Raw genomic sequence first — 27,448 nt, 5'->3', positions numbered from 1 at the left:
ACACACACACACACACACACACACAAGTACTTATACATTTGTGGATCTACACCAGAGCAACACCAGCTTACAAACTACGTCTCACTACCTGACAAGATTGACACTTTTTCTCACATGGGTGGGGCAAGTACTCTATACACAGTTTATGAGGCCAATCATACTGCCGTGTGTGCACTCTGCTCCTCCTTCTCCCTGCCCTTCTCTGTGCTATGCATGTGCACCGACTAAAGGTCTATGTCTCTCTCCCATAGAGGTGGCCATGGAAACTGCCGCCTGTATCATTATGCCTTGGGATTCTAGCGTGTTGATGGATGATAGTGGAAAGGATTCTCCTCGTTGAACGCCTAATGAGTACTACCTTTGAAGGGGCTCCATTATTTAAACAAGGTGAGGGAGGTTCTGTACCCCTCACTTAGCCTTGTCTTTTTGTGTTCTGAGCACGTATGTGAAAGAGAGTTGTTTTTTGAGAGCTTCCTCTGTTCGACTAATTACTGTATAGCTATGGAGTTGGTGGAAATTGGGGATACTTCTCAAGTCGGTAGCTTACCAAGAACTTCTCATTTGAGAAAAAAAAAACTACTCCCACTTGGGTGGTGACATAAATTAAGTAGGGTTTTTTCCCGCTGCACTGTTTGGTTTTATATGGTTTGCAGGAAAACGTTTTAACTAATTGGGAGGGATTTTTTGGCTTGGGGTTTATTAGCCACGAGCAGTAGACTAGCCGATCCATTTGATGCATTTTCTTTGGTTTTTTTAGACGACGCCGTTGTACGAGGCTCTAAAAGAAAAACTATTTTTTCGACAGACTTTAGCTTGATATGTTTTGACTTGGGCATGGAAGCCATTTGGCCTAAGCAAATAAGTAGGATTGGGTGGTTAGACCCTTGCTGCTGGCAAGCTTAAACTTAATAAATGAATACCTTTGATATTGTCGGCCCAAAAAAAGGCGCCCATTAAGCACCCATTAAGTACTTGTCCGCGGATTATCATATGTTGGATTTATTTAACTACCTAAGGTTTATTGCACCCTATTTTGTTTATGCTAGGGGTTTAAAATGTGGTCTGCATAATTAATAAGGGCTTTTGTGATGATTCACATGCCTTGTGATTTATGACTACACAGCTGTAGGTTTCTTTGTACCAAGGCTTTGGCTGGCATATATGTTAAAAAATTGGCATTTGGCTATCCTTTTGATGTATAGGGGTAACTGACACTGGGTCATATACATGCAGTTCACAACTGCAGTTTTAGGCGCCGATGCCATTAACGGGCAAGATACTCTATGGATTCATCTTCATACTAGTTGGGTATATTGGAATCACTGTATATAAAGGGAATGGGTTCGATGGGCTCTATTGCATTTGATACCTGGTTTTTTGTTGGGCTGCTATCAAAAATATGGTGTCTCATTTGGAACGATGTATTGCGCAATATGGTCTGGGTCATACTTCATACCATGATGGAGGTCTTTGATAACGATGTCGTGACTAAACAGACTAGATTTACTGGGTTTTTGTACATAAGGCATGGCTTTATTACACTTGTTTGTATGGTTTTGGTTTCTCTTACTCAATCTAATCTAGTGGATTTGTTTGGCTTGATATGCTTAGCTGAGTCTTTTTTGCCTAAACCAAGCAATAAACAACTGTTTGATGTATAACACATTGTTTTTTTGAGGGCCATATTTGATGCTAAGGCTACTATGTTTTGATTGATGGTTTTAAGGATGGAGGTCGTAAGAGGGTTACCGCGTACACTTGATTAGTCTAGATGAATTGTTGGACTGATTTTTGCCACATTAAGTAAGAGCATGACAAACTTGCTATGTAAATTTTGATGGTGTATGGCTGAGGAGTAGGCACAAAGTAACTTTGAGCTAATGTTGGTATTAAGACACTTAGATCAGAAGGGGTGGTGGCCTTCTGATCAGAATGATATATATGTAAATATCTATTAAAAATTGGGCTATATAGAAACCATACATATAATAACTACCATAATTCAAAGGGGTAATGGCATTTTTTACAGGCTTAAGAGGAATTTTTTACAAAATTGAAATACATGTGCACTTTGGAAGTTTGTTTTAAGTTAAAAAAGTTGTAAGTTGGACAGGATAACAACTGATATAGTTGTTGACACCTGTAAAACGCATTCAAGGCTAACACATCTGTTGTCTTGTTTGAATGGATGCAGGTGAGGACTCTATCATTTCTTGGAATTTTTTTTGGCTTGAAGAAAATGTTTGTCCTTGACATCACATGCTCTTACTACTTCTTGGAACTTACTTTTTAAATCAACTATTGTACTTTTACACTAGAATGAGACCTCATTCTTATAGCATTGTACAAAAATAATTCTAAGTCTGAGTTGTTTTTGTATTAATCATTGTCACTTGTCTGAAGCCAACTGTTTTTTGAGCTTAAAAGTCCATTTATGTTCTATTATATAATGTAAAACATCTACACATACCTCGAAGGTCAAATGTGAACTATGTGACCAAAAGAAATATATCATGTGGGATGTGTGGAGCTAATAAGTGACTCTCTATGCTCAAGAATTGTGGAAATGAGTGCCACAATTGAAAGTGCACAACTTGGTCGGGAGAGGAATGTGTGTAGAGAGAGTTCATGGTCACAAGAGAATCTTTCTCTCTAAGGAGAGCTCATGGTCTCTCTAGATGTCAATATGAACCACTTGTGACCAAAATGGCGTGCATCTCTATCTCTATACTATCTAAGACACCTTGATGGCCTCCTACTACATGGCATAAGGAGACCTCCTCCTACATGGCATACGAAGAGGAATTGGAGACCAAAGCAAAGAAAGAAAAAGAGGGACATCTGGCATGGGGAGTGGAGCAAGATAAGGAGCCCTCTCTTTGTCTCTTATTTCAATCAGAGTTGGTAGTGAAGGCAGTTAATTTTTCATGAAAGAAATCTTAGACATCTCTCTCTCTCTTTCTCAACCTCTCAACTTGGGAAAAATCTAGGGGTTCATGCTTCATACAGTACACCACATGCGTTACCCCCAACTACAAAACCATCTTCTTCTCTAAAAGAGGGAATCACATCTACCCTTACATGCATGCGAGACAAGGAGTTAGGAGTCGGTACAGTGACCAGAGAATTTCTATGAAGTTTTGGGCCATCAAATTAAATTTTACAGCCTCTGATGGGCTCAAAGTAGGGCTCGGGAGGCTTTGGAACCTTTTCACACGCATATGAACAAGCTAACTCTACATTTGAGAGGGATAATCACACTAAAAATCTCATAGTATAACTAAAAGTTCCAAAATTTGAACCGGCATGAGAAGCTTCTTGCTCAAATTTGAGCCGGCCAGTTTTCATTTTGAACACGCTTTGGATAAAGCGAACCTATCAAAGGCCACACTGTGTTGGAGAAAAGCACAAAGTTGGACATTCCAAAGCGTTGACAAGGCAAGCTTTCGCAGCTTCAGAAGACTTGACCGACGGTGTGTGTGTGTGTGTGTGTGTGTGTGTGTGAGTGAGAGATAGAGAGAGAGAGCGGAGCGCCACAGAGAGAGAGAGAGTTTGAGATTCAGAAACGATGGTTTCATCCGCTCAGCAGCACTACCTGAGGTCCCTTTTGACGCAACGCGGTCCTGACAGCCTTCCCTACAGCGATGGATTGGGGACGCTGATAGAGCAGCACTTGCTAGCCCTAACACAGGATTTTCCGAGCCTTCTCATCATTCCATCGCCCTTCTTTGAAGATGACGGCACTTGCGTTCAGCTACTGCAAGCTGAGGGGACCATTCCCATGACCTTCCGGGGATCGCCCTACAACATCCCCATCACCATGTGGCTTCTGGAGTCATATCCCATCTCCTCGCCTCTTGTCTTTGTTTCTCCTACGAGCGACATGGTCATTAAGCCGCATCACCAGCATGTCAGCAAATCGGGCGTCGTGTCTTTGCCCTATCTAGTCAATTGGGCTTACCCTAATTCCAATCTTGCTGACCTTGCCCGCAGTCTCAGCAGAATCTTTGGGCTGGATCCCCCGTTGTTCACCAAGGTGGCATCGCTTAAGAATGCCATTGATGAGTTCTCATTAGCTTCGCAAACCTCGTCTTCGCATTCCAGTCCATTGTCGTCGACTTCAAACATGAATGATTACTCATTCTTGTCACCCTCATCATCAACATCATCACCATCCTCGTCATCATCTACAGAGGATTTGCAAATGTCGCATAACCAATATATTGACCCCTCGGAAGTTTTTCGTCAGAATGCCATTAAAGCATTATCTGCACGTATGAAGCTGGGACTTGCGGAGCATCAAAGCATGCGTGATGCTGACATGAAGAAACTTACAGCAACTGAAGCACAGCTGAAGACAAGGCACAAGAAAATTATGTTGGCTGTTGATCGGCAGCAGAGGGAGCGAGAGGCCCTTGAGCACAAGCTACAGATCCTCCGCACTAACATTGATGTTGTTGAGACATGGCTTGGCGCAAATAACTGCAAGTTGCATCATTGTGGAGAGATTGATGTAGATGATGTGTTTGTGCCATGTGATGCACTATCAAACCAGATGCTTAAGAACAAATCAGCAGATCTTGCGCTCGACGATGTGTTGTATTCATTGGATAAGGCAGTGCACCAAGGGGTCATGCCGATGGATGCGTATCTTAGGCATGTGCGCACAATTGCTCGTGAACAATTCTTTTATAGAGCCACCTCTATGAAGATTGAAGCAATTCAGAGACAAGAACAAATTTCCAGCATAGCAGCAAGGTACACTGTTTGAGATCCGATGGCCAGCGACCGCATTGCTTGAAGTATGCTTTCTGCAAAACCATTCCTGCTTTTCTGCTTTTGCTTTTGTCTTCTTGCCAAGAAATGTGCTGTACATATAAACAAAAAAGGGGGGATTTTGGTGAGCTGTACATACAGACGGATACGATTACAAAAGTCTATGGGGGTCAATGTCCGCAGCTGCACTGGGGCAGCTCAAAGTTCTTTCATTTTCTGTATGCATAGGCTTGTTAAAGTAGCCATGATGATCACATAGCACAAATTCAAACCTAGTATATCTTGCAGAAAATAGAAGCATGATATACTTGCCAATAAAACCTCAGTATAAATTTCCGGGTTGAAGGATATGGACTAGTCCTGTTTGTAAATTATTTACATTGTTTTTGAGGATCAAATTTGTAAAAAGTTGATGGAAGCTAGGTTTTATAGTTGTTTAACACATAGCATACTTCTTTTACTTTTAGATTATGTAGGAAGTTGTATGTGTCGAGGTTTGTGTGTGGATGCGTAAAGACCGCAGTTTGATTCCGAGGGGTGTCCTAACTAATTTTTTTTTTCAAAGGAAAGTGAGCAGACCATTGGTACTGATTGCTCGAGGGAGCAAGAAAACCTCCCAGCCTTTGTTTAGGCTGTTGGCTTGTTTCTATTGCTTGGCCATATTAGAATTTAGGAGGTCTAGCTCCCAGGTTCGCAATGGAATACGCTAGAGTAATAATGTGGATGTCATAATAACAAGGTGTCTGCAGCAAGCAGTTGATGGCACTGATATAATTAGGCTGAAGACTGGGATTTTTTAAAACCTTTCGTCGGGCAAAATCAAGAATGATTCTTATTGCAAAGATTTTGGGAGTTGATTGTCTCCTACCATCTGCAAAACACGAGGCAGTAAATTAGTATGGTTTTAGATCAATTGAAAGTGTTGTGTCACCATTGATTGTTTTGGGTATGCTACGACTTTGGAGCATTTTCAAAAGTCTCTGAGTACTAGAGCATATTGCGCAGGGTTTAGAAATATTATGCCATATACCTCTTTCTTAGGGTAGAAATTGACATGGTTTAAATGATGAACTTTAGGTGAACGGGAACGCCAATTAAAGAACATTAGACATGAAATAGTACTATGTCTTACCAATTTCTGAATTAACACTTGTCAGAAGTAGAATGTTAGGTAATTGCAATTGTGTCTAATGTCAAGCCAATCCATACCTATTTGCAATGTGATCAATTGAAAGATAAAGGCATTAATATGGCATGGTTCTAGACCAATTGAAAGTGTTCTGTGAGCATTGATAGCTTTTGGTATGTTAACAGCTTTATAGCAATTTTGGGAGACGTTGGGTAATGGAGCATATCACAACAGTCTTTAGAAATATCACGCCATACGCCTCTTTCTTCGGCTAGTAATTTGGATGGTTTTAATGATGAAATTTGAGGATTTTTTGCAGATAGGAAAAGCCAAATAAAGAACAATACATTATCGATTTCCTAATTGACACTAGTCAAATGCGGAATGTATGGTGATTTATATTTGTGTCTAGTGTCAAGCTAATCCATACCAACTTCTTGATATGATCCACTTAACATTGGCAGGTCTAAAATCTAAAGCTAGCCCTTCAAGCCATAGTTTTGTACTTGGTACTCTTGGGGGGGGGGGGGGGGGGGAACATATCATGGTAGGATTGGTAGACTCTAAAACCACTAATTTATCAATTTAGGGCATACCTTTATCTCTCTAACTTCTCATTAGTATATCTTTGGTGAAATCAATTGCACCTGAATCGTAAGCTCAACACATGAAGTTAAGAGAAGGCACTAGGTTACTTTCCACACTCTTGAACCTTGAATCATAGTCTATATGTATAATCATGCTTGCAAGAAATGAGGATTTTTGTGGCTCTTAATCAAGTAATGCGATGTACACACCACTCATTCACAATTATATCGCAAAATGCTGAACTTTAACATTTTTTTGTGCGAGCTAGAATCTTAACAATGTTGGGTGTATTTTTCTTTTTTTCGGGGGGGGGGGGGGGGGGGGGGGGGGGGGGGGGGGGTTCTAGCCCATGTTATTCTCACCATCAAACACAGGCATGGTCACCATGTAGCACTTCATTGTGCACTTTGATACTTTGGCAAATTCTATTGATACCCTTACAAGCTACATGCTCTCTTGCCTTTGTTTGAATTAGCGTTGCAGGGAAGCGTACACAGCTTGGAGAATATGAAGAAGCTCAAGGCACACAACACTAAAAAGAACCTAAATCAAGGACTGAATTCAAAGGCAAAGTGTTATCATTAAGTCACATTGGTGTCGTCACAACCACATACACGGTAGGTGGGTCAGTCTGTGACTTGTTCGTGTTTTTCTGTTACCTCTCTCGATGAGGAAGTCGTAGCAGAAAATTGATGCACGCTTATATGATAAGCTATATGCTACACATAAGATGCACACGAGCATGGCCAAAGCATATACACAGTGGTCACTCAAGGAAAGTTCCTCAGCCCAGCATTCTCTCACCCTCTTTCATATTTCTCTCAAAGAATAAAGAAACCTTTTTAAGAATCTTTTGATACATGTTTTGTTCGTGAGTCAACCTGAGCCAAGGTGCTCTAACTATTAGCTAACACGTGCCTAAGATGCTACTCAAATTAATCTTCATCGGTTTGTCCATTGAACACTAATTTGCATAATGGCTATGAGTCACACGGGCTAAGAGCCATTGTCAGACCAAGGGTAAGACCTAACCATTCCTTGGGTGATTGTTTTCAAGATTGAACAGATCTACCCCGGGAAGTACACATCGATGTTACTGGACAAGCAAGAGTCTTGTCATTACGGATGTCTAGGGTGTCAATTTTTTCACTACATGTTTTCAGTGCGACACTCAAGTTGAGTTTTTGATAATCTTTAACTCACAGCAGTTGATCTCTACAAGGAAGTATCGATGCAGCAATCACTTGAGAGAGCATGGCTGTCCATCAGAGCTAGGCATTTCACTTTTGTTGATCTCCTGCTCTCTCTATAGCACTACGAGTGGCTATGGACGCATTGTTTTGGGGTAAGACCGCGTGGGTGCTTACTAAATCACCCCATAGGCATTGGGGATCACAGTTTGATCTATTCCCGTTATACTTTCAAGGAAAGAATTCCGCAATCTACCTGGCGGTAGCGAAAAAATCAAATTTTCAAGTTGATTCTCATCATTCTGTACACGGTTATGTGGAGCATATGAGTCTCTGGGACAAACACTGGCGCTGTTATTTCAATTATGTGTCGCGACGATGTCCCTAGGTGTTGGTCCCATCTGTTTTCTAGAGAATTTTCAACATGACGTATCAAGAGCAATTTTAGTGGCCAAAATTTTTTGGATACTTAGAAAGACTTGTTAAGGTACAAGTGCTGTTAAACAACATTACAAATGGTTGTTTTACATATAGAAAGGCTATGACTTGTTAATGAAAAAGTTTCATTGTTTGTATCTAGAAGTGATCATTGTTTCACCTTCTATTATGGTTCAAACGTTTCAGCAATGCTTGCAAATGATTGCAACTTAAAGTATTAGTTTCTTTCCAGAACTATTTACATTCCTCTTTAATGTGTGCTAGGCGCATCACATTTGCCATAACTATTGGCAAGGATGATCATGGATATAAAGACTCGGATCTATTTTTTGTTAAATGCATGCACACTAGGTGTTATGGGCCCTAGTGTTTAACAAAGGCTGATTTGGAACGGCATGCGTATTCATCAAGTTGTTGCTTATGAAGCATTTTTCACTCTGTGTGCAGTATCTCTATGAGATTACTTTTGGGTCTACTAATCACCAATAGAGGTCATGGCTCGGTTTGGGTGTTTGTGGATTTTTCAAGTTAACCACGATGGTTATTCCGGACATGGTTGATTCCTCAGCAATGTTATACATATTGTGATTCCCATTTACCAGTCATCTAGGAAGGCTGTCCGTAAACCATGGGGGAAACACACCTCATCACTGTCAGTTATCCAAGGAGATAGACAGATTACAAAGTGTAATCTTGGGCTAAAAGATATGAAAAGTGCGTACATTAGCACCAAGCACTCCAATTAATAAGCATTTATTGCTCCACTTGCCGTTTACTTACTATCAATTAACGCATGGTTGCGACTAAGTTTAGTCTCTTCATGTATAAGTCAGGTTCTCAATCTTGAACACTAGTTATGGTGGGGTTGTTTACTGATGAAATTTGAGAACAAGTCAAGGACTTATACTTGGCTGATGAGTTATGTCAGCAAGTTACTTTCATGGAAAGTGAAAAGCGGTACTCTTTCAGGTACATCTTTGCTGTGATAACTCGTTTAAGCATGCTCACGTGCATTCTAAATGGAGTCTACACACTAGATGGTTCCAAAAGGACAACAATGTGAAAAATCACGATGTTACTCTTGATTTCATTGAACCTCCTACTGTACAATGCTTTGATCAAACAAACAGTTGGATCCATGATGGATACCACTCTGAAAAAAATTAGTGTTCTTATGAAGATCCTACCACTTTTGTTTTCGTGGACGAAAACGCTTCTCCAAGGGGGGAGTAATGTCATGCCAAGGGTAGGACTATAGGAGGGTATGGCCCTGGCCAAGGGCGATAGATACACATGCAGTACAGGGGCTATATATAGGAGGGTCAAGTGCCTATATATAGGTATGGTTGGGTGGTTATTGGCATGTCTATCTCCCTATGTCCATTCACTCCACCTACCATAGGCAGCCTCCATGAAGCTACAAAAGATTCGACACCTCCCATTGTTGAATTATTGCCTAATGCACTACTTTAAATTTGTTCATGGGAGAGTACCTTACCACCCTTACAACTCGATGAGGCACCCAATGTAATAGAGAACTATTGGCTAAAATCATCACCTATTACCAATTGGAATAACTGGTTCCAAAACATGATGACATCCTTTTAAAGTATAATCTACCCAAGGAAGGGGGGAGTCTTCATTCACGTCAGCCTATTGAATTATTTTCCTCTTACCCTTCTTTCCTTGACCCTTGAGCTTTTCAATTTTAGGGATTGTATATATATAGATATATAGTAACTAACCACCCTAGTTTTTTTTTAAAGTTAAAAAAAATAGTAAAGAGCAAGAGAAATTAGCAAACAAGTGTGCACAATACTAGTCAAAATATGGCCTTACCAAAGAGGATTACACCTACCTTGATGATGAGGATATCGGTTTAGCCTTAGAGCTACCGACCGAGCTCTCCAACCTCCACTTACTTTGATCCTCATCACTCAAGTGATGGAGGGTAGGTAGGATTAATACGATAGGAATGTTTCTGTTTTAGAGTTTAGTGATTACAAAAGTTCTTTTTTCCCACTGATGTGCCTCTGGAAGGTGGATGTTTAGTGTTGACTATTGTGCAGTTTGTGACTACATAAGGATGCCTTCGAAGGACAACAACAATGGATGTTAATTACATGTTACAACGGATGTTCTCCATTATATAAGGTGTACTACTTTCTCTTATCTATGCTTTCCATAGTTACATGTTTGCATCTTGTTATTTGAGTTCTAACAATGTATAAAATTTATGAAGTTGTGATCACACATTGCCAGTTTAGATGCTATAACTTTTTCAAACTTCTAGTGTCTTTTTCTTCTCTTTGAGTTTGGTCTATTAGTTGGCTTTAAGTAGGTATCAGGACCTTAGGCTAAACTAAGCCACTTAATTGCTGACTTTAATTCCTAAATAGTCTATCAATTGCAGTAACTTTAGTAATGTTTTAGGCTATGATGATATAGTTCTCTCTCGCTTATTCCACCTAAGTATGACTTGTGTTGTGGAAATCCATGTGTTAAGCTGGTATTTGAGACCTCGAGTCTCCCGGCTAGTTTATGCTCAAGCTGGTATTTGAAGCCTCGAGTCTCCCAGCTGCTGGTATTTGAGACCTCGAGTCCCCCAGCTACTTGTAGCAACTATGACAACAACAAAAAGAAAGAAAAAAAAAAGAGAAAAGAGAAGGCAAAGAGCACAAACTTTCTTGTATTTAATGTTGATCACACTTAAGTGGTATAAGTGACAGGATCACTAGTCTTTAGACCCCGACAAGCATTCCTAAGGTTAACTACTCTTTAGGCGGCATTTTTTAATTAACGTTGGTCAATCTAGTATTTACTTTATCGCTAGATCTTGTGTACTTCTCTTAGAGTCAACCTAATAGACCTTAACTCAATTGCATTTCATTCAGGTACTACGCTTGTTCTAGTTAGCAATATTACAATTCATCAATTTTTTTTGCATTTCCTAGAATATCATGTATGCATCTCACTTATTGCACACCTGCATATGTTGCCTTTGAGTTTTCACAATGTTGTTTTTCTTATGCTATACATGTACTCCTATTGTGAATCCCGATGCTGCACTATTATATTCCGAGGGCGGGATCTACATCAGGAAGGGGGGCATGTTAACCACCAGCATCCACTTCTAGTAGTCACGGGGTCGGGCTTGTCGGTCCAATAGGAAAAGGGTAAGAGTGATCACCGATGAGAGGCGCACTCTAAGTGGAACATTCAAGGGTTAGTTGGCTAAGCATGGGCGCCCAAGTGTGAATGAGCGAGCTCATATAAAAGTCACCTAGACCTAAAAATCACTCATTCTCTCATTTGTGCAGTTGAAGAGTGCTCTTGCTCCATCTCCATCTTCTTCTTCATCTCCTTGTGTATGTGTGTGTGTATTTGTGTGTGTGTGTGTGTGTGTGTGTGTGTGTGTGTGTGTGTGTGTGTGTGTGTGTGTGTGTGTGTGTGTGTGTGTGTGTGATCGAGCATTATGACGACACGGCGACGACGAGGTGGTTGAGCGCAGCACAATGGTAGCTCCTTCTTCTTCACGGCGAGATTCACAAAGGCGAGCGTAGGGCGGTGAGTGACACACCCTTGCTCTCTTGAGGTTGCTAGATTAATCTAGTTGTGTGCTTGCAACCATTTGTGGCTCGCACACAGTGTACAGAAAGTCCCTTGCTTTGACACGTGTGACAGATGCGCACACACGACCTTCCCTTAGCTTTAATACTAGTGAAAGGACTCGAGGACTATAGCATGGTCATCTACACCCATTCTTGCCCCCATATGGACCCTTGGTCCCTATTTTAGGAGCCCGCTTGACCATGTATACGTAGATTAGGACCTCGGGTCCTATCTTAGGCATGACAAAGTGTGAGGAGTCTCTAGGCTATTTTTGTTGGATGCAATAGAAGGGACTCTCTTCAAATGCAATCACCAGTGAGCTTGGATCTTGGGTTGTGGCCCTTAGGATTTATTAATTTTAGGATATGTCCAATAAAAGGAATCTATGGCCTATATTTTCATGTTGGATGCGATACAAGGGCTTCTCTTTGAATGCAAACACCTATGCTTCTTATCTGGTTGTAGTTTATTGGGACTAGTAAAACGGCGCCGCCTTCGGCGGTGGCATGGCCTCTATTACATTCAAGATCTTTGCTCTTGGCAAATCTCATAAAAACAGATGAACATTTACTCTCTCTCTCTCTCTCTCGCACGCAGTCATCAAGGCTATAGGGCACTCTTTCATCACTCCTCCTTCAAATTTCAAATGCAAAGGTAAATCCCAAAATTTGTAGGTGGGATTACACTAAACCTTGGTTTTTTTTAGCATTTTCCTTTGTCTACATACTGGGTGGATTCTCTCTCTCTCTCTCTCTCTCTCTCTCTCTTTGTTGTCCATGTACTGGGCTCTCTCTCTTTCTCTAGCTAGAGAGAGAGACAGAGAGAGAGAGCGAGGAAAGGAGAGAGAGAGAGAGAGAGAGAGAGAGAGAGAGCGAAGGAGAGAGTTTTCTCTAGCTAGAGAGAGAGACAGAGAGAGAGAGTGAGGAAAGGAGAGAGAGAGAGCAAAGGAGACAGAGAGAGAGTGAGGAAAGGAGAGAGAGAGAGAGAGAGCGAAGGAGAGAGAGAGAGAGAGAGAGAGCTATGTACATGGACAACAAAGAGAGAGAGAGAGAGAGAGAGAGAGAGAGAGAGAGAGAGAGAGAGGTATTGTATGTGTTTGAAATTTATAAGATGGACAACATTTGATTCTTTGCAAAAAGTCATCACAACATATTTTCAAACTAACTTTGCACCAACATATATAGAGCAAGTGATATTTCCCATGCCAAAAAATATAACATCCGTAGAGACTTAAGATTTATACGCTCAAAAGCGTAGCCTACGACATGCCCTACTGCGGTATCGAACCATCCATGGCCCACGATGTAAAACACATCTACCAATCACTGGAGGAAGATATCCTAACACAAAAACACGTAGGAACCAAGCACCGAGACTAAGATTTTGAGCAAACATAGCATTAATTGGATGGGTTCTGTCTAACTCTGCAATGGTGACACGTGTTCTGAATCCTCTCAGAATAGCAACTTGAATGTAGCACATCAAGCTCGGATCATATGAAACATGATATATACCTACCATCAAGAATTCTGGGTAATATTGTGATCTATAGCCAAACAAAAAGCTATTAATATGGATAGATATTATGATACACAAAAGCTATTACTTTACTATATCAACATGAACATTGTTACCTTGCTACATCCAAGTCCTCGAGTAGATGAATCACTTGCATGGCTGTGATTGGACCCCTCCATAATGGTGGATCTAATACATAATCGTTGACTGTGAGATTTAAATTCTTTGAAGTATCAAAATGTCACAAACACACATATATAATATTTTACCTCGGACGTGTCGAGGTCGTCTCCCTAGTGTATAAGTCACAGAGGCGTTAGGATCCATCTTCATTCATACATATATATATATATACATAAAGGATTAGAAATTCATCAAAAAGCACATAATCATAAATCTCTCAGCACTAATAAATCTTAGTCAATTGTTTCAACGAATATACCATGTTTCATAAGAAGATATACTAAGCTTATAAATGACAAAGAAATAGTTGCGAGAGTCACCATGCTTTTTTATTGGATGAAACATATCCAACCACGTTAAACCCCATGGCAAGGGGGTGGTAGGGGGCAGGTCAATTGCAACACCTCTTTGTAGACAATGTTAGAAGTGTATGTTCTTTGATCTCCATGTCTACTAACGCTTGTTAAGTGACTATCACCAACCACAACCTTGATGGCAGAAGAGGATCTCACGCGAGACATTGCCACATACAGTTGACCATGGGTGAAAACAGGTGTTGGGAGATACAATCCAAGAACTCCCAATGTTTGGCCTTGCGCCTTGTTGATTGTCATCCCAAAAGCACAACGTAGGGGAAATTGGCGATGTCTCAAATCAAAAGGGAGACCTTCTCTAGATCCCATGACAAAATCAATCCTTGGAATGAACACTGCATTTCCTGCATGTGACCCTGTAATGATTTCTGCTTCAATCACTTTGCTATGGAATTGCTTACAAATCAAGCATGTCCCATTACAAAGACCACTTCTTGGATCCAAATTGCGAAGCAACATAACTGGAGCATTCTGTTTCAATTGTAAAACATGCGGTGGAAAACCTCCCCCAAGATCTAAATTATTTACAAACTCACTTGTGAATAAAATGCTATCACAATTTGATTCACACACTAAGTCTGCATTGACATATTCCTTATAAGTACCAGGAAATTGCTGCAAGCCCAAATTGTTTATAGCATCCACCTCCTTGTTTCGTGGAGCCAAAATTGCTCTGTCCTTGGAAAAGGTTGCATGGCAAGTCTGTGTTTCAAGGTCTCTATATATGCAAGCAACCAATGCTTGCAAATTATTTTGTGGTAGCATCATGCAGGCCGGCAAAGCCACATTGTCAAGTATGCCCCAATCACAAACATGGCCATTACCAATATCAAGTGTCCACTGCACAAACTCTCTTTCAATAACATTACTAGAACAATTGACCACTCGCATATTCTGTGTTAGATGCATGATTTCTGTACGTTGCCAACTGTATGAGTGGCACAAAGATGCATTGACAATGTCTTCTCTTCCCCCTTTACGCACAATAGGTAATATCTGTCTAAAATCACCACCAAGGAGGAGAACCTTTCCACCAAACAACATGTCATTACGCACAACACGTAATATCTGTCTAAAATCACCACCAAGGAGGAGAACCTTTCCACCAAACAACATGTCATTACGCACAACAGGTAATATCTGTCTAAAATCACCACCAAGGAGGAGAACCTTTCCACCAAACAACATGTCATTTTTCATGACATCTCTTAGTGTCTTATCAAGAGCCTCAAAAGCGTGTCTATGAGCCATGGGGGCTTCATCCCATATGATCAGTGAACTCATTCGCAACAGCTCAGCAAGCTCGTTGTTTACTTTAATGTTACATGTGGACTCAGAAGTTATATCAAGAGGGATCTTGAATCTAGAGTCTGCAGTCCTTCCGTTGTCGAGAAGTTGTGCTGCAATCCCGGACGATGCACATGCCAAAGCAACTTTGGACTCTCCACGTATTCGAGAGAGCAATGCATTGTAGAGATAAGTCTTTCCCGTTCCACCTGGCCCATCCAAGAAAAAAACAGTCCCTCTGTTCATGCCAGCTGCTTGTAAAACCCGATTGTAAGCTTCCCTTTGCCCAACATTGAAAGATGATTCCATTCGAGCAGACAATACTCTTTGTTTCTCTCTGTTATACATAAACTCTTTAGCAAGCACTCCATGCTCACTCATAGTTTGCAGTGTGTGATCCACCTGGGGCATTCCAGAATAATCCGAGAGCCTCTTTCCATAGTGTTGAAGCATTGTCTCTAAGTTTGATAAAGCTTGGTTTTGAGCCATGTGTTCACAGATATTTGCATCATTTGTGCGAACCCTCATATGATATACATGGTCCTCAGAAAGCTCCTTACAAAAGCGATTCCACAATGCACCAGGATGTATTGGATCACAAAAAACCAAAATGACTACAAACAGTAGGCGCAATTGTTGCCATGTTTGTTGAAAATAAGCTTCTTCCAAACAAAGAAACCATTCATCATCAACTTGCAGTAGTTCTTGTGCATTACATGTTTCTTTAAATGTGTCATATACTTGTCCATTGAAGGTTCTAATATCCTCAAAAGACTTACATCCTTTGGACATGTTGAGTAACATATGCAAATAGTACAAATCTCTAGCAATGGGAAAAATGTGCTACATTCTTCCAATCATGTCACCAATCAGTCTTTGAGTCCATGTTCTACTTGCTGGCTTCCAAACCCACTTTGTTGGGAAGTCTATGTACAACAAATCGTTGGCCTCTGGATATTGTTGATTTGCAACAAACCACTCTGTGAGCGTTGTCTTTTTGCTGACCTCTCCCTCCACCACACTCTGTACAGTCGCTCTGTCTCGCTGAAGATGACTTGATTTTGATGAGGCAAGTGAACTTGGAGCCGTTGTATGTCAGGTTTCTCTTGATGCATATGAAACCCAAGTATACGCCATATAGCCTTAGATGCTGATACATATCGAGCATTAAGATAGTTTGTAACTTCATTTAGAAGCCCTTCACTATCTTGTAGAACAATAGTGGCCCTGTCACGTCCCTTATACACATACTTGTAGAGATATTTGACAGCAGATATAGTGGAGAAAACCTCCACATTGATATGTGCATTGTACCTTATTGACAAAAATGGATTGTATGGAACAATCCATTTATTACTCATTTCCACTTTATTACGAACAGTGTAATTTCTATCATCCCTCTTCATGTACGTTGGGTATCCATCCCTAGCCACAGTAGTCGACGCACTGAAGCTTCGAGGATATTTAAACCTGCACTTTCCATCTTTCATACATGGGGCATTCTTATTCAAGTTTCCACATGGGCCATGCACATTGCATCGACTGATAACATCATACAACTGTGGAAACATTAATTTATCAGGAAGCTCTGCACACACAATCTTATCATAATGCAATGTCTCTGTTGGCTTATGCTCAGATGCAAGTATCAATAGAATGTGAGCATGAGGAAGGCCTCTCTTTTGGAACTCAATCATAGAAATGTGTCCAATGACCTTACCAAAAATAGCTCTCTTAATCAGCAAGCCCATCAAATCCTTGAACTTATGGTAGAAAACATGGGCAGTAAGATCAGGACGATCATTGGATGTCTGTCCACGCAGTAATGCATCCTGTATCTCCTTCCATCCAGGATTGCATGTGAATGTAATGAAGAGATCAAGTTTTCCTCTCTTGCGTACAATTCACATGGCATCCTGGTACAGCTGGTGCATATAGCGAGGGCCACCAATATACGAAGAACGCAATACAACCCTTCTTCAAACATTAGCACCCAATAACAATTCTCTATCATCCCTTGCTCCATCTCTTGCTCCAACCATATCTGCCAAGCCTTGATACACCTCACTGCAAAGTTCACTTTGATGATTATGAACCCACAAAAGCCTCAACTCCTCCATACAACTATATGCATCAACAATATATTGTTGCAGTAGCCTACCACCACGTAAAAGACATTGTGTTGTGTCATCTCTAATTTGCAATCTATACTTGTAGAAATCCATCGTAGAAATATACTTTGTAGTTCCATTTACTCGCTCTCTGTTTACTTCCGCTCTGTTCACTTGGGGTATGTAAGGATTCCAACCTTCTTCACCATTTGGAAATAGCAACACATATAATAGAGGCATGTATGACCTATGGCAATTTGAGATTCCTTTAGACCACCACCCAAAAGATTCAACACAATATCACGATGGCCAATGTTGCTCTCTTCACCCTGACCAGGCATGATTGCAGCAACTCCCACACTTGTTGGAGCAAAATATTGCCAGACATTTGTACGCTTCTCAATAATGACCATCCTAATCTCCGGAATATTGGAAGTTGGACCATTGTAGCAAACCCCCTAAAAGCTTGAACATACGGATTTACTTGATGCATCATCGATTGCAAGCTTTCCAAAACATCTGGTTTGAGTTTTGAAACATGACTCATCCTGTTTTGCAACTCATTCTTAGTGTCAAGAAAATACAACTGAGCAAAGCGAGGGATTTGACCTGATCGTTCTTCTGGCATCAATGGACCAATGTTATGATAAATAGATCCATGCACCTTGAAGGTATAGATTTCTTTTCTTTGGCAGAGAGATTCATCTATATGAGCTCCCAAAGAAGAAAATGCCAACACACTATTGTATGCTCTGATATGTTTCAAGAATTTTCTACTTCTAGTATTGCCCCCGTGCATCAATTCCCTTAATTCTAAAGGAGGTTCACTTAATGGCGGCAAAGAAACATTTCCTGAGTTGCGACAACTCTTCCCCACAAATGTGCGGTTGGTCTTTGCTTATGTTTTCCAAGCTAAAGCACCACAAAAGGAACATGCAAAATCCAAGTTGCCTATTTTGTGAAGAATACACTTTTCATGAGAAAGAGACAACATAGAGATATGCATCAAGGAAGTGGTCTCAGAATATAAGTAGGTGATAGACAGACAAAGTGTCTCAACTTTGGAGTAATCTCCCTCTCTGGAGACAATTACAGGCTCCTCAGGAACATCTCCATGACTGGCTTCCAAATTGTCTTCCACTTCAATTTTTACATAACTTTGCGAGAGAATTGACTCGTTATCTACATCCATGCAATCCTTCCCTGAGTAAATTCATTGCATCAATTGACGTTTATCAAATGGTGGCAATCTTCCAAGTGAGGCACATCAATCTCACCTAGAAAACATCGAACTCTATCTCGCGCTGTTGCACGTCGTGTAGCTCGAGAGGCTTGACATGTCATAATAACTAATATCTAATTCTCCTAAATTATTTTCTCATGTTAAACTGATCATTTAATATGGGGAAGTACCAGGGGAGAAAAAGCTAGATTATTAGTAAAGCTAACAGACTGGTCACAGTAGGGGGCCCACAATAGGGATCCAAAGGGGTACCATCTGCACAAGAGCAATGTGCAATGTGCAATGAATGGGCTCCAAAGACCTTAGGGTTCAGCCCATTAAGACTTCCAAAAGGTTAAGTTCCAAAATTTCAAAGTGTAAAGTCCAATGTTCAATTGTAAATGGAATTGGATGCTTTGTGTGTGTGCAAAAGGCCAATAAGCAAGAGGACAAAAGCAAAAAAGTTTTGGGAAGATGACAAAGCTTAATAAGGACTAGACACACACACACACACACTATACACCTAAGCTTACCCTTTCCACAAAGTAAAGAGGACACATGTCAGGCATGCAAAGAAACCCCCAATTCTTGCCTGAATCCTATTGGATGGGCACAGAGGTGGACCAATGAGAAGTTAGCTAGTGTAAACTAATTGGGTGTTATGCTAATGTTGTTATCTCCAACCAAGCACTCTTATATGCTCATTAGGAATTTGCTCTTAATGAAATGCTCACTATGTTAAGTTATTTTCTGCTATTTACAAGCTTTATAGACCAGTAATTGTTACATTGGTATCATAGCTATTGGTTTCTCTTTTCTTGCTCAAGAAGAGAGGTCCTCAAGATTGCTCCAAACGGTTGGAATTATTAATTGCATGAGGGTAAGGAGAACAGGGATTTATTATCCTTCAGGTGCGCCTACTTCATGCAGTTAACATGGTATCACTGTCAAGAGCTATGGTCTTAATAATGGAGTCCCAAGGGGCTTGCCTACGGCTTAACCATTATTGAGCTATTAGAAGATTGACAGGAACTGGTGCCGATTGGGCTATGATAAACCCTCTCTTCTATTCCTTGCAATTAATGATATTCCGAGCCACGGGTATAGATGCTTGAGTCCTTATCTTTGAAAGTAAAGAGGATTAGCAACTAGGGCTTGAAGTGCCAAAGTACAAGTAAAAATTTACACCTAAAACTTAGTTATAATGGCTGACAATAGTAGAGAAAGTGAAATTAATGTTGATGGCTTTGATTTTGCTAATGGTCAAGCTACTAATGATGCCCCTATGCTTGTGAACTATCTTGTTACTAGGCTTCAACAAGCCATGGGCAACCCATCCCTCCAAGGTGAAGTACAACAGCAATTACGCATCCATGGGATTCTCCAATCTCCTCACCTAGAAGAGGGAGTGCCTATGAAAGCTCCTAGTGAGATTTCTAAAAGAGGTCTCTCTACGGTGAGAGAAGAGCCTCCCATACGAAGGACCCAAAAGCTTACAAGTTGATGGGGCAACTCCCTCACCAAGGAGAGCCCAAATCTCAACGGTGGAGCCCCCACCGAAAGAACGAGAAAGAAGTGAATCTCCCGCCACCTTGGCGGGGATGGCACCACGAAGAAGGCGGGAAAAACGCTCTCCAACACCCCCTAAACGGAGAAGACCATCGGATAGTCCTTCTCACCGTAATTCAAAGAAGGAAGAAAGGAAGTATGAGAAGAAAAAGCCGAGAAAGAGGTCACCCTCTTCTCCATCTTCATCATCCTCCTCCTCTTCTGAAGGAAGTGATGGTGCGGCTCCCAACGAATTCAAAAGGAGAGGCCATAGGAAATCCTATGCCGCTTGGAAGAGGTCGTCCAAGATCAAACAATTCAAGGAGGGAGGAAAGAGTATCTCTTTTCTTACCTACGATGGCACCTTTGGTGCTACGGACAAAGTATTGGCCTTTATTCAACAATTTGATGCGGCATTTGGAGATGAGGGCTTCACGGAGTCCTCTAAGATACATCATGTAGCCATGTATCTCCAAAAGTCTGCCAGGCAATGGTGGTCTAGCCTACGAGCAAATGGTGAAGCTCCACGAACATGGAAAGCTTTAAGAGCTTCCATTATGAAGCAGTTTTTGGCTAGCGATGCCAAAGACAAAGTGCTCACCGAATGGCGAAGCTTGAAGCTCTCTCTCTACGAATGTATTCACAAATACGTAGACAAGTTTTGAGATTTACATCTTAAAGCCACTGTCTACAAAAAGATAGATTTTGGAGAGCAAAAACAACAATTTTGTGCGGGTTTATCTGAAGGTATGGCGGAGTATGTCAACTCCCAAAGGCCTCGCACTATTTCAGCGGTCATACACCATACTATGGTGGCTTCACGAATCCACTTCCAACAAGGGGTTAAGAAAAATCTTAAACCCATGGAAATCAAAGACTGTAATGAGCCTAAGGGGAAGGACCATGTCCAAAAGTTTCCCAAGGGCAACTTCAACAACAACAAAGCTAAGGAGAAGGGAGTCTACAAAGGCAAAAATAAACTCTCTCCTGAAGAGCTAGAGCGTTATCTCAAGGATAACAGTTGTTTCAAATGTGGGGAGCAAGGGCATGCTTATCGTGCTTGCCCACAGAAGAACACACGCAATGAACCTCCTAGAGCTTCCATAATTGAAGTTAAATAAGAAGATGCTCATCACAAAGGATCTCCTCTATGCCATGCTTGGGGGAAGGTGAGAGAACATGATGCTTTCATTCTCTTCAACAATGGCTCTACTCACAATTTCATATCCATGGAGTTGGCCACTAAGCTAGGCATCCAAGCCTTTGAGATGGGAAATCCCCTACCAGCCGATAATGCTTTCAAGGGAGAAGAAGTCCCAGCTACTCCCTTGATTGGGAAATTGAGGCTTCATGTCCAAAGTTATGTGGACAAAGAGGATTTATTCATCTCTCCCCTTAAGCATGAGGATGTAATCCTAGGGGCACCATGGTTTGATCGCATGGCGGCCAACATCAAGTTTCCTGAAAGGCAAATTTACTTTAAATACAGGGACAGACATGTACATATATGCTAATGAGTCAGGTAACACTATACCTCTTGTACATAAGCAAGCTTTTGATAAGTCAATAAAGAGCTCTATTTCCGTGTACATGATATTTGTAAAAGACTCTCAAAATGAACCTAATTTTCTTTCAAATAAAAATAAAGGGAATAAAAAAGAATTAGGATTATCTAATTTCCTTAATGAATTCCAAGATGTTTTTATTGACGACATTCCTAATGAATTGCCTCCAAAACGAGGGGATGATGACCATGCAATCGAGCTTCTTCCAGGAAGCTCACCGCCTAATAAACCTCCTTATCGAGTTTCTCAAGCTCAACAAGAGGAAATTATGCGGCAAGTGCATGAGTTGGTTGAGAAAGGAATGGTTAGGCCTAGTTCATCCCCATTTTGTTCACCAGTTTTATTAGTGCAAAAGAAAGATGACACATATCGTATGTGTGTCGACTACAGAGCACTAAATAGGATCACTATCAAAAATAGGTTTCCCGTTCCGCGGGTAGAAGACCTATTTGATAAGCTACAAGGATCGACCTACTTTAGTAGGATTGACCTAAAAAGTGGCTATCACCAAATAAGGATTGTTGATCAAGACATTGTAAAGACCGCATTTCGCACTACGTTTGGTCTCTACGAATTCATTGTCATGCCTTTTGGCGTGACCAATGCACCAGCTACATTCAAACGCATGATGGAGAAGCTCTTTAGGCCTCACCGCAGTTACACTAGAGTGTTCTTTGATGATATAATCATCTACTCCAATTCCTTGGACGAACACAAACAACACCTCTAGGTAATTTTTCAAGTTTTGCGAGAGAATAAGCTTTACATAAATAAAAAGAAAAGTGAATTTTTCTTACAAGAGATTCAGTATTTAGGTCATATTATCTCTAAAGATGGCATCCAAATGGATCCATCAAAGTTAGAAGTAATAAAAGCATGGCCTAACCCAAAGAATTTGCATGAATTAAGAAGCTTTATAGGTATGTGTGCATATTATAGACGCTTCATAGAAAAATTCTCACTCATAGCAGGACCATTGCATGACCTAACAAAAAAGAACGTTAAGTATGCATGGACTACCAAAGAGAACACTGCTTTTGAAAAGCTTAAAGAGAAGCTTATCTCTCAACCTGTGCTTACACTACCGGATCTCTCAAAGCCAGTTGAGGTCTAATACGACGCTTGTGGTGATTGCCTTGGAGCCGTGCTTCTCCAATAAGGGCACGCCATAGCATATGAAAGTCGAAGGCTCAACCCAGTTGAGCAAGCTCTAGGCATATATGAAAAGGAACTCCTTGTTGTTCTACATGCCTTAGACACGTGGAAGCACTACTTATTGGGGACTCCTTTCATTCTGCGGACGGATCACCAAACCCTCAAGTACTTCATGACGCAAACCAAGCTCTCCGACAAACAAATGAGGTGGACAAATTTCCTTTCGCAATTTCATTTTCATATTGCTCACATTGCTAGCAAGCATAATCAAGTAGCTGATGCACTCTCAAGACGTCCGAGAGTGAATGCGGTTTCCATAGCAACTCACAATGATCTATCTTCTATGATAGATGAGTACGCTATCGATTCCGATTTTAAAGATGTGATGTCAGCCCTTGCACTAGGGAAGAAAGAGGAACCATTTACCTTACAAGATGGTTATCTTCTCTATGGTAATAGGCTATTTGTTACCAACTCACTACATGAGAAAGTAATGTATGAATCTCATGCTCCTCCATATGCGGGGCATAGAGGGATTCAAGCTACCCTAAGAGGGATAGAAATGTACTTCTATTGGCCTACCATGAAAGCGAACATACAAGAGTATGTTTCAAAATGTGTGGTTTTCCAAAAGACAAAGTTTGATAGAGGGAAGCAACCTGGTTTGCTTCAACCTTTGCCAATCCCTAATTCACCCTGGGAGAGCATATCCATGGATTTTATCTTTGGATTGCCTAAGTCTATCCATGGGAATACGGGAATATGGACAAAAGTAGACAGGTTCAGCAAACAAGCGCATTTCATACCTGTCAAAAAGACTATTAAGGCCCATCAAATGGCAACCCTCTTTATATCACAAATCTTTAAGTACCACGGATTGCCAATGTCAATAGTGTCGGATAGAGATCCTAGAATGACCAGCAATTTCTGGAAGGGTCTCTTTGAGAATTTAGGTACAAGGCTAAATTTCTCTTCGGCCTATCAACCGCAAACAGATGGTCAAAGTAAGATAGCTAACCTAACAATTCTTGATCTACTCAAAGCTTATGTCATTGAAGTAGATCAAAGATCCCAATGGGAGAAGTACTTACCTTTAGTGGAGTATGCTTACAATAACACAATACATACATCCACGGGAAAAGCACCTTTTGAGGTAATTGAGGGAAGATCAAAAAGTCCCCTGCTACTTAAGGTACATGGGAAGATCTTCGCTGCAGATGAATATATACGCGACCTACAAGAATCTTTCCAAAAGATTAAAGATGCTATATCCATTTCACAGCAAAGGCAAAAGGCTACTGCTAACAAGCACAGAAGAGCCCTGAACTTTAAAGAAAATGATTGGGTCTTGCTTAAATTTCCCAAGGCTCGATTAAGGCACACGACGGGCAAGAATCCTACTGGACACCAAAAATACTATGCTAAACTAGCAAAAAGGTACTATGGCCCCTTTCAGATTCTTAAGCCAATCAATGAGACGGCTTATCAGCTCAAGTTGCCCAACCACTGGCTCATACACAATGCTTTTCATGTGAGCCTGTTAAAGCCTTACCAAGGAGAGCCACCCCAAGAAGCAACCATAGAAGACCCACCGGAGATTGAAGACCAAGAAGAGGTACTGCAGCCAGAGTCCATTCTCCGACACGAAGACAAGGTATTGAAATGTGGTAAGTTTATCCGATGGTATCTTATTAAGTTTAATAATTATCCTTTTGAAGATGCTAGATGGATGCAAGGCATACAATTAAAGGATAACCTAAACCTTGTCAATGCTTACAATGATTCCCTTGAGTAAGCAAATGTAAATATGTTTCAAATGATCAATGTTTTTGTCTTATAAGACTCTTTTTTTCTTTATTGTGCACAAATGTTAAGAAGTATGCATGCTTAGGATCAAGTTTGCGGAGACGACGTCCCCCAAACACCAAGTAGAGCTTGTCACTCTACTATGGAAGATTGATAGAACTAATGTGCAGACATGCTTGCGGCAGCTTCGGCTCTCAAGCGCCAAATGGATTAGTCATCCATTGTGGAACGGTGTCGTGGGGTAAAATAGGGATCCTATACCTGCTAAGAAAAGGACTAATGACTATGCTTTATCATCTCTACCTCATAGTCGAGGACAACTATGATTTCAAGAGAGAGGTAATGTCATAATAACTAATATCTAATTCTCCTAAATGATTTTCTCATGTTAAACTGGTCATTTAATATGGGGAAGTGTCAGGGGAGAAAAAACTAGATTATTAGTAAAGCTAACAAATTGGTCACAGTAGGGGGCCCACAATAGGGATCCAAAGGGGTACCATCTGCACAAGAGCAATGTGCAATGTGCAATGAATGGGCTCCAAAGACCTTAGGGTTCAGCCCATTAAGACTTCCAAAAGGTTAAGTTCCAAAATTTCAAAGTGTAAAGTCCAATGGTCAATTGTAAATGGAATTGGATGCTTTGTGTGTGTGCAAAAAACCAATAAGCTAGAGAACAAAAGCAAAAACATTTTGGGAAGATGACAAAGCTTAATAAGGACTAGACACACACACACACACACACACACACACACACACACACACACACACACACACACACACACACACACACACACACACACACACTATACACCTAAGCTTACCCTTTCCACAAAGTAAAGAGGACACATGTCAGGCATGCAAAGAAACCCCCAATTCTTGCCTGAATCCTATTGGATGGTCAGAGAGGTGGACCAATGAGAAGTTAGCTAGTGTAAACTAATTAGGTGTTATGTTAATGTTGTTATCTCCAACCAAGCACTATTGTATGCTCATTAGGAATTTGCTCTTAATGAAATGCTCACTATGTTAAGTTATTTTCCGCTATTTACAAGCTTTATAGACCAGTAATTGTTACATGACATATCCTACTACGTCTTGCATGTCCAGGAGACAACACCTTTGGACCAATAGCCATCTGTCCAAAAAAGAACTCTTATAAGTACTCACAGATATATATAGGTTAGTATCTAGAGAATTAAGAAGAGAGTATGGAGAAGAAAGGATTTCCCAACTATGTCTATCTTTCTTTGAAGGAGACAGTGAGAGGAGGCTTGCCAACCCACATGGTAAATGTCTATATACTTCTATATCTGTCTCTCTATATCTCATCTAACTACTACTAAGGATATAATTGGAGGAGCGAGTCCATCCGATTAGCCCATTGACGATTGTCGGTTAAGGCCTGGGTTTCAGCCAATAAATTTCCATTGCGGTTACAACGTGCCAATCTGCACGTCAATCGAAATCTCGCAGTCCATGCAGATGTGCCAAGTTAACCCATTATTGGTCGACCCGTTATTGGCCATTTTGGCAACCCACATCAAGACGGATTCAAAGGTGCATCCAACTCAACCCCGAGGTGCTTCATTATGAAGAGTTACCATGCTGACAGGTTAAGGTCTGAGTTTTAGTCGGCAATTTTCCACTACGGTTACAACGCGCCAGTCTGCACGTCAGTCGGATTCTCGCAGTCGATGCAGATGTGCCAAATTAACCCATTATTGGCCAACCCATTATTGGCCAACCCATTATTGGCCATTGGAAACCCACATCAAGATGGGTGCATCCAAATCAGCCCCGAGGTGCTTCATTATGAAGAGTTACCATGGTGACAGGTCCCCATTTGAGTTGGTAGAGTTGCATTGAGGCTTGAATTATTGTGTACATTCCGTTTACGCAATCAAAAGCAAATACCACATCGGCAATTGTGTGCATGTGATTTCATTGGGAGAGACACTCTCACTTTGCATCTGCCAAAAATAGACCAGAGCTTCTTGACCCTACCCAAATTGGGCATATCTGGCAATCAATGCATTCAAAGAGACAGCCTCCTATATAGGAAGCTCTCTCCCACTTTTTGTGCTTTATGAAGTGCTTCACATTTGTCATACCTAGAAAGAAGTCAGACATTGCACACACCTAGAATACTTTGTGTGTGTGTGTGTGTGTGTGTGTGTGTGAGTGTGTGTGAGTGTGTGTGTGTGTGTGTGAGAGAGAGAGAGAGAGAGAGAGAGAGAGAGGGCAAGGGTGGGCGGGGAACGGGAGGTGTGACTCAAAAGACACAGTGGCAACAAAAATACTACAATTATGGAGATCCTCTGAGAATGTAGCAATCAATGCATTCAAAGAGACGGCATCCTATATAGGAAGCTCTCTCCCACTTTTTGTGCTTTATGAAGTGCTTCACATTTGTCATACCTAGAAATAAGTCAGACATTGCACACACCTAGAATACTTTGTGTGTGTGTGTGTGTGTGTGTGTGTGTGTGTGTGTGTGTGTGTGTGTGAGAGAGAGAGAGAGAGAGAGAGAGAGAGAGAGAGAGAGAGAGATTCATTGCACCATAACTTGAGAGAGGGAGAGAGGGCGCGGGGGGGGGGGGGGGGGGGGGGGGGGGGGGAACGAGAGGTGTGACTCAAAAGACACAGTGGCAACAAAAATACTACAATTATGGAGATCCTCTGAGAATGTAGTATCCAAAGAAGAAAACCAAGAGTCGTGAGCAAATTGGTATCCACTACATACATAAGCCTCCACCAAAATGTAGTCAATATCCCCAAAGCCACCAAAATATAGATCCGCTAAGCCTATAAATGGGAAAGAAGTGAGTATGTTTTTTGGAGATCCTTTGAGAATGTAGTATCCAAAGAAGACAACTAAGAGTTGTGAGCAAATTGGTATCCACTATATACATAAGCCTCCCCCAAAATGTAGTCAATATCCCC

General features: G+C 41.0%; 3 protein-coding genes and 1 pseudogene across 3 annotated transcripts in view; 1 reads left to right on the top strand and 3 right to left on the bottom strand.

Moving 5' to 3' along the window:
• Positions 1–3,425: 3,425 nt before the first annotated feature.
• On the top strand, positions 3,426–5,174 carry LOC147457309 (protein ELC pseudogene; annotated as a pseudogene).
• Positions 5,175–12,937: 7,763 nt separating this feature from the next.
• LOC147457306 (uncharacterized) overlaps positions 12,938–27,448 on the bottom strand; it is a 32,581-nt gene continuing 18,070 nt past the window's right edge. Inside the window, exons 3-5 of the mRNA XM_086513565.1 lie at positions 13,521–13,578; positions 13,368–13,440; positions 12,938–13,279 (exon numbers count right to left, since the gene is read on the bottom strand). Coding sequence (XP_086369691.1) covers positions 12,979–13,279; positions 13,368–13,440; positions 13,521–13,578 — 432 coding nt within the window. The 3' untranslated portion in view covers positions 12,938–12,978. The remainder of the gene's footprint in view (positions 13,280–13,367; positions 13,441–13,520; positions 13,579–27,448) is intronic.
• Positions 13,791–15,887, bottom strand: LOC147457308 (uncharacterized). Its single transcript, XM_086513302.1, has one exon. The coding sequence runs from the start codon at positions 15,885–15,887 to the stop codon at positions 13,791–13,793; it is 2,097 nt and encodes a 698-aa protein (XP_086369428.1).
• LOC147457307 (uncharacterized) lies at positions 16,022–17,619 on the bottom strand. Its single transcript, XM_086513301.1, has 3 exons — positions 17,454–17,619; positions 17,081–17,403; positions 16,022–16,936 (listed from the first exon to the last, which is right to left on the bottom strand). Exons 1-3 carry the CDS (start codon positions 17,617–17,619, stop codon positions 16,022–16,024), a joined length of 1,404 nt encoding a protein of 467 aa, XP_086369427.1.

The sequence above is a fragment of the Adiantum capillus-veneris genome, chromosome 5, assembly GCF_014529385.1.
Source record: "Adiantum capillus-veneris isolate H3 chromosome 5, ASM1452938v2, whole genome shotgun sequence".
NCBI lineage: Eukaryota > Viridiplantae > Streptophyta > Polypodiopsida > Polypodiales > Pteridaceae > Adiantum > Adiantum capillus-veneris.
Note: the sequence above shows the minus strand (reverse complement) of the source record. Positions and strands in the feature narration are given on the sequence as shown.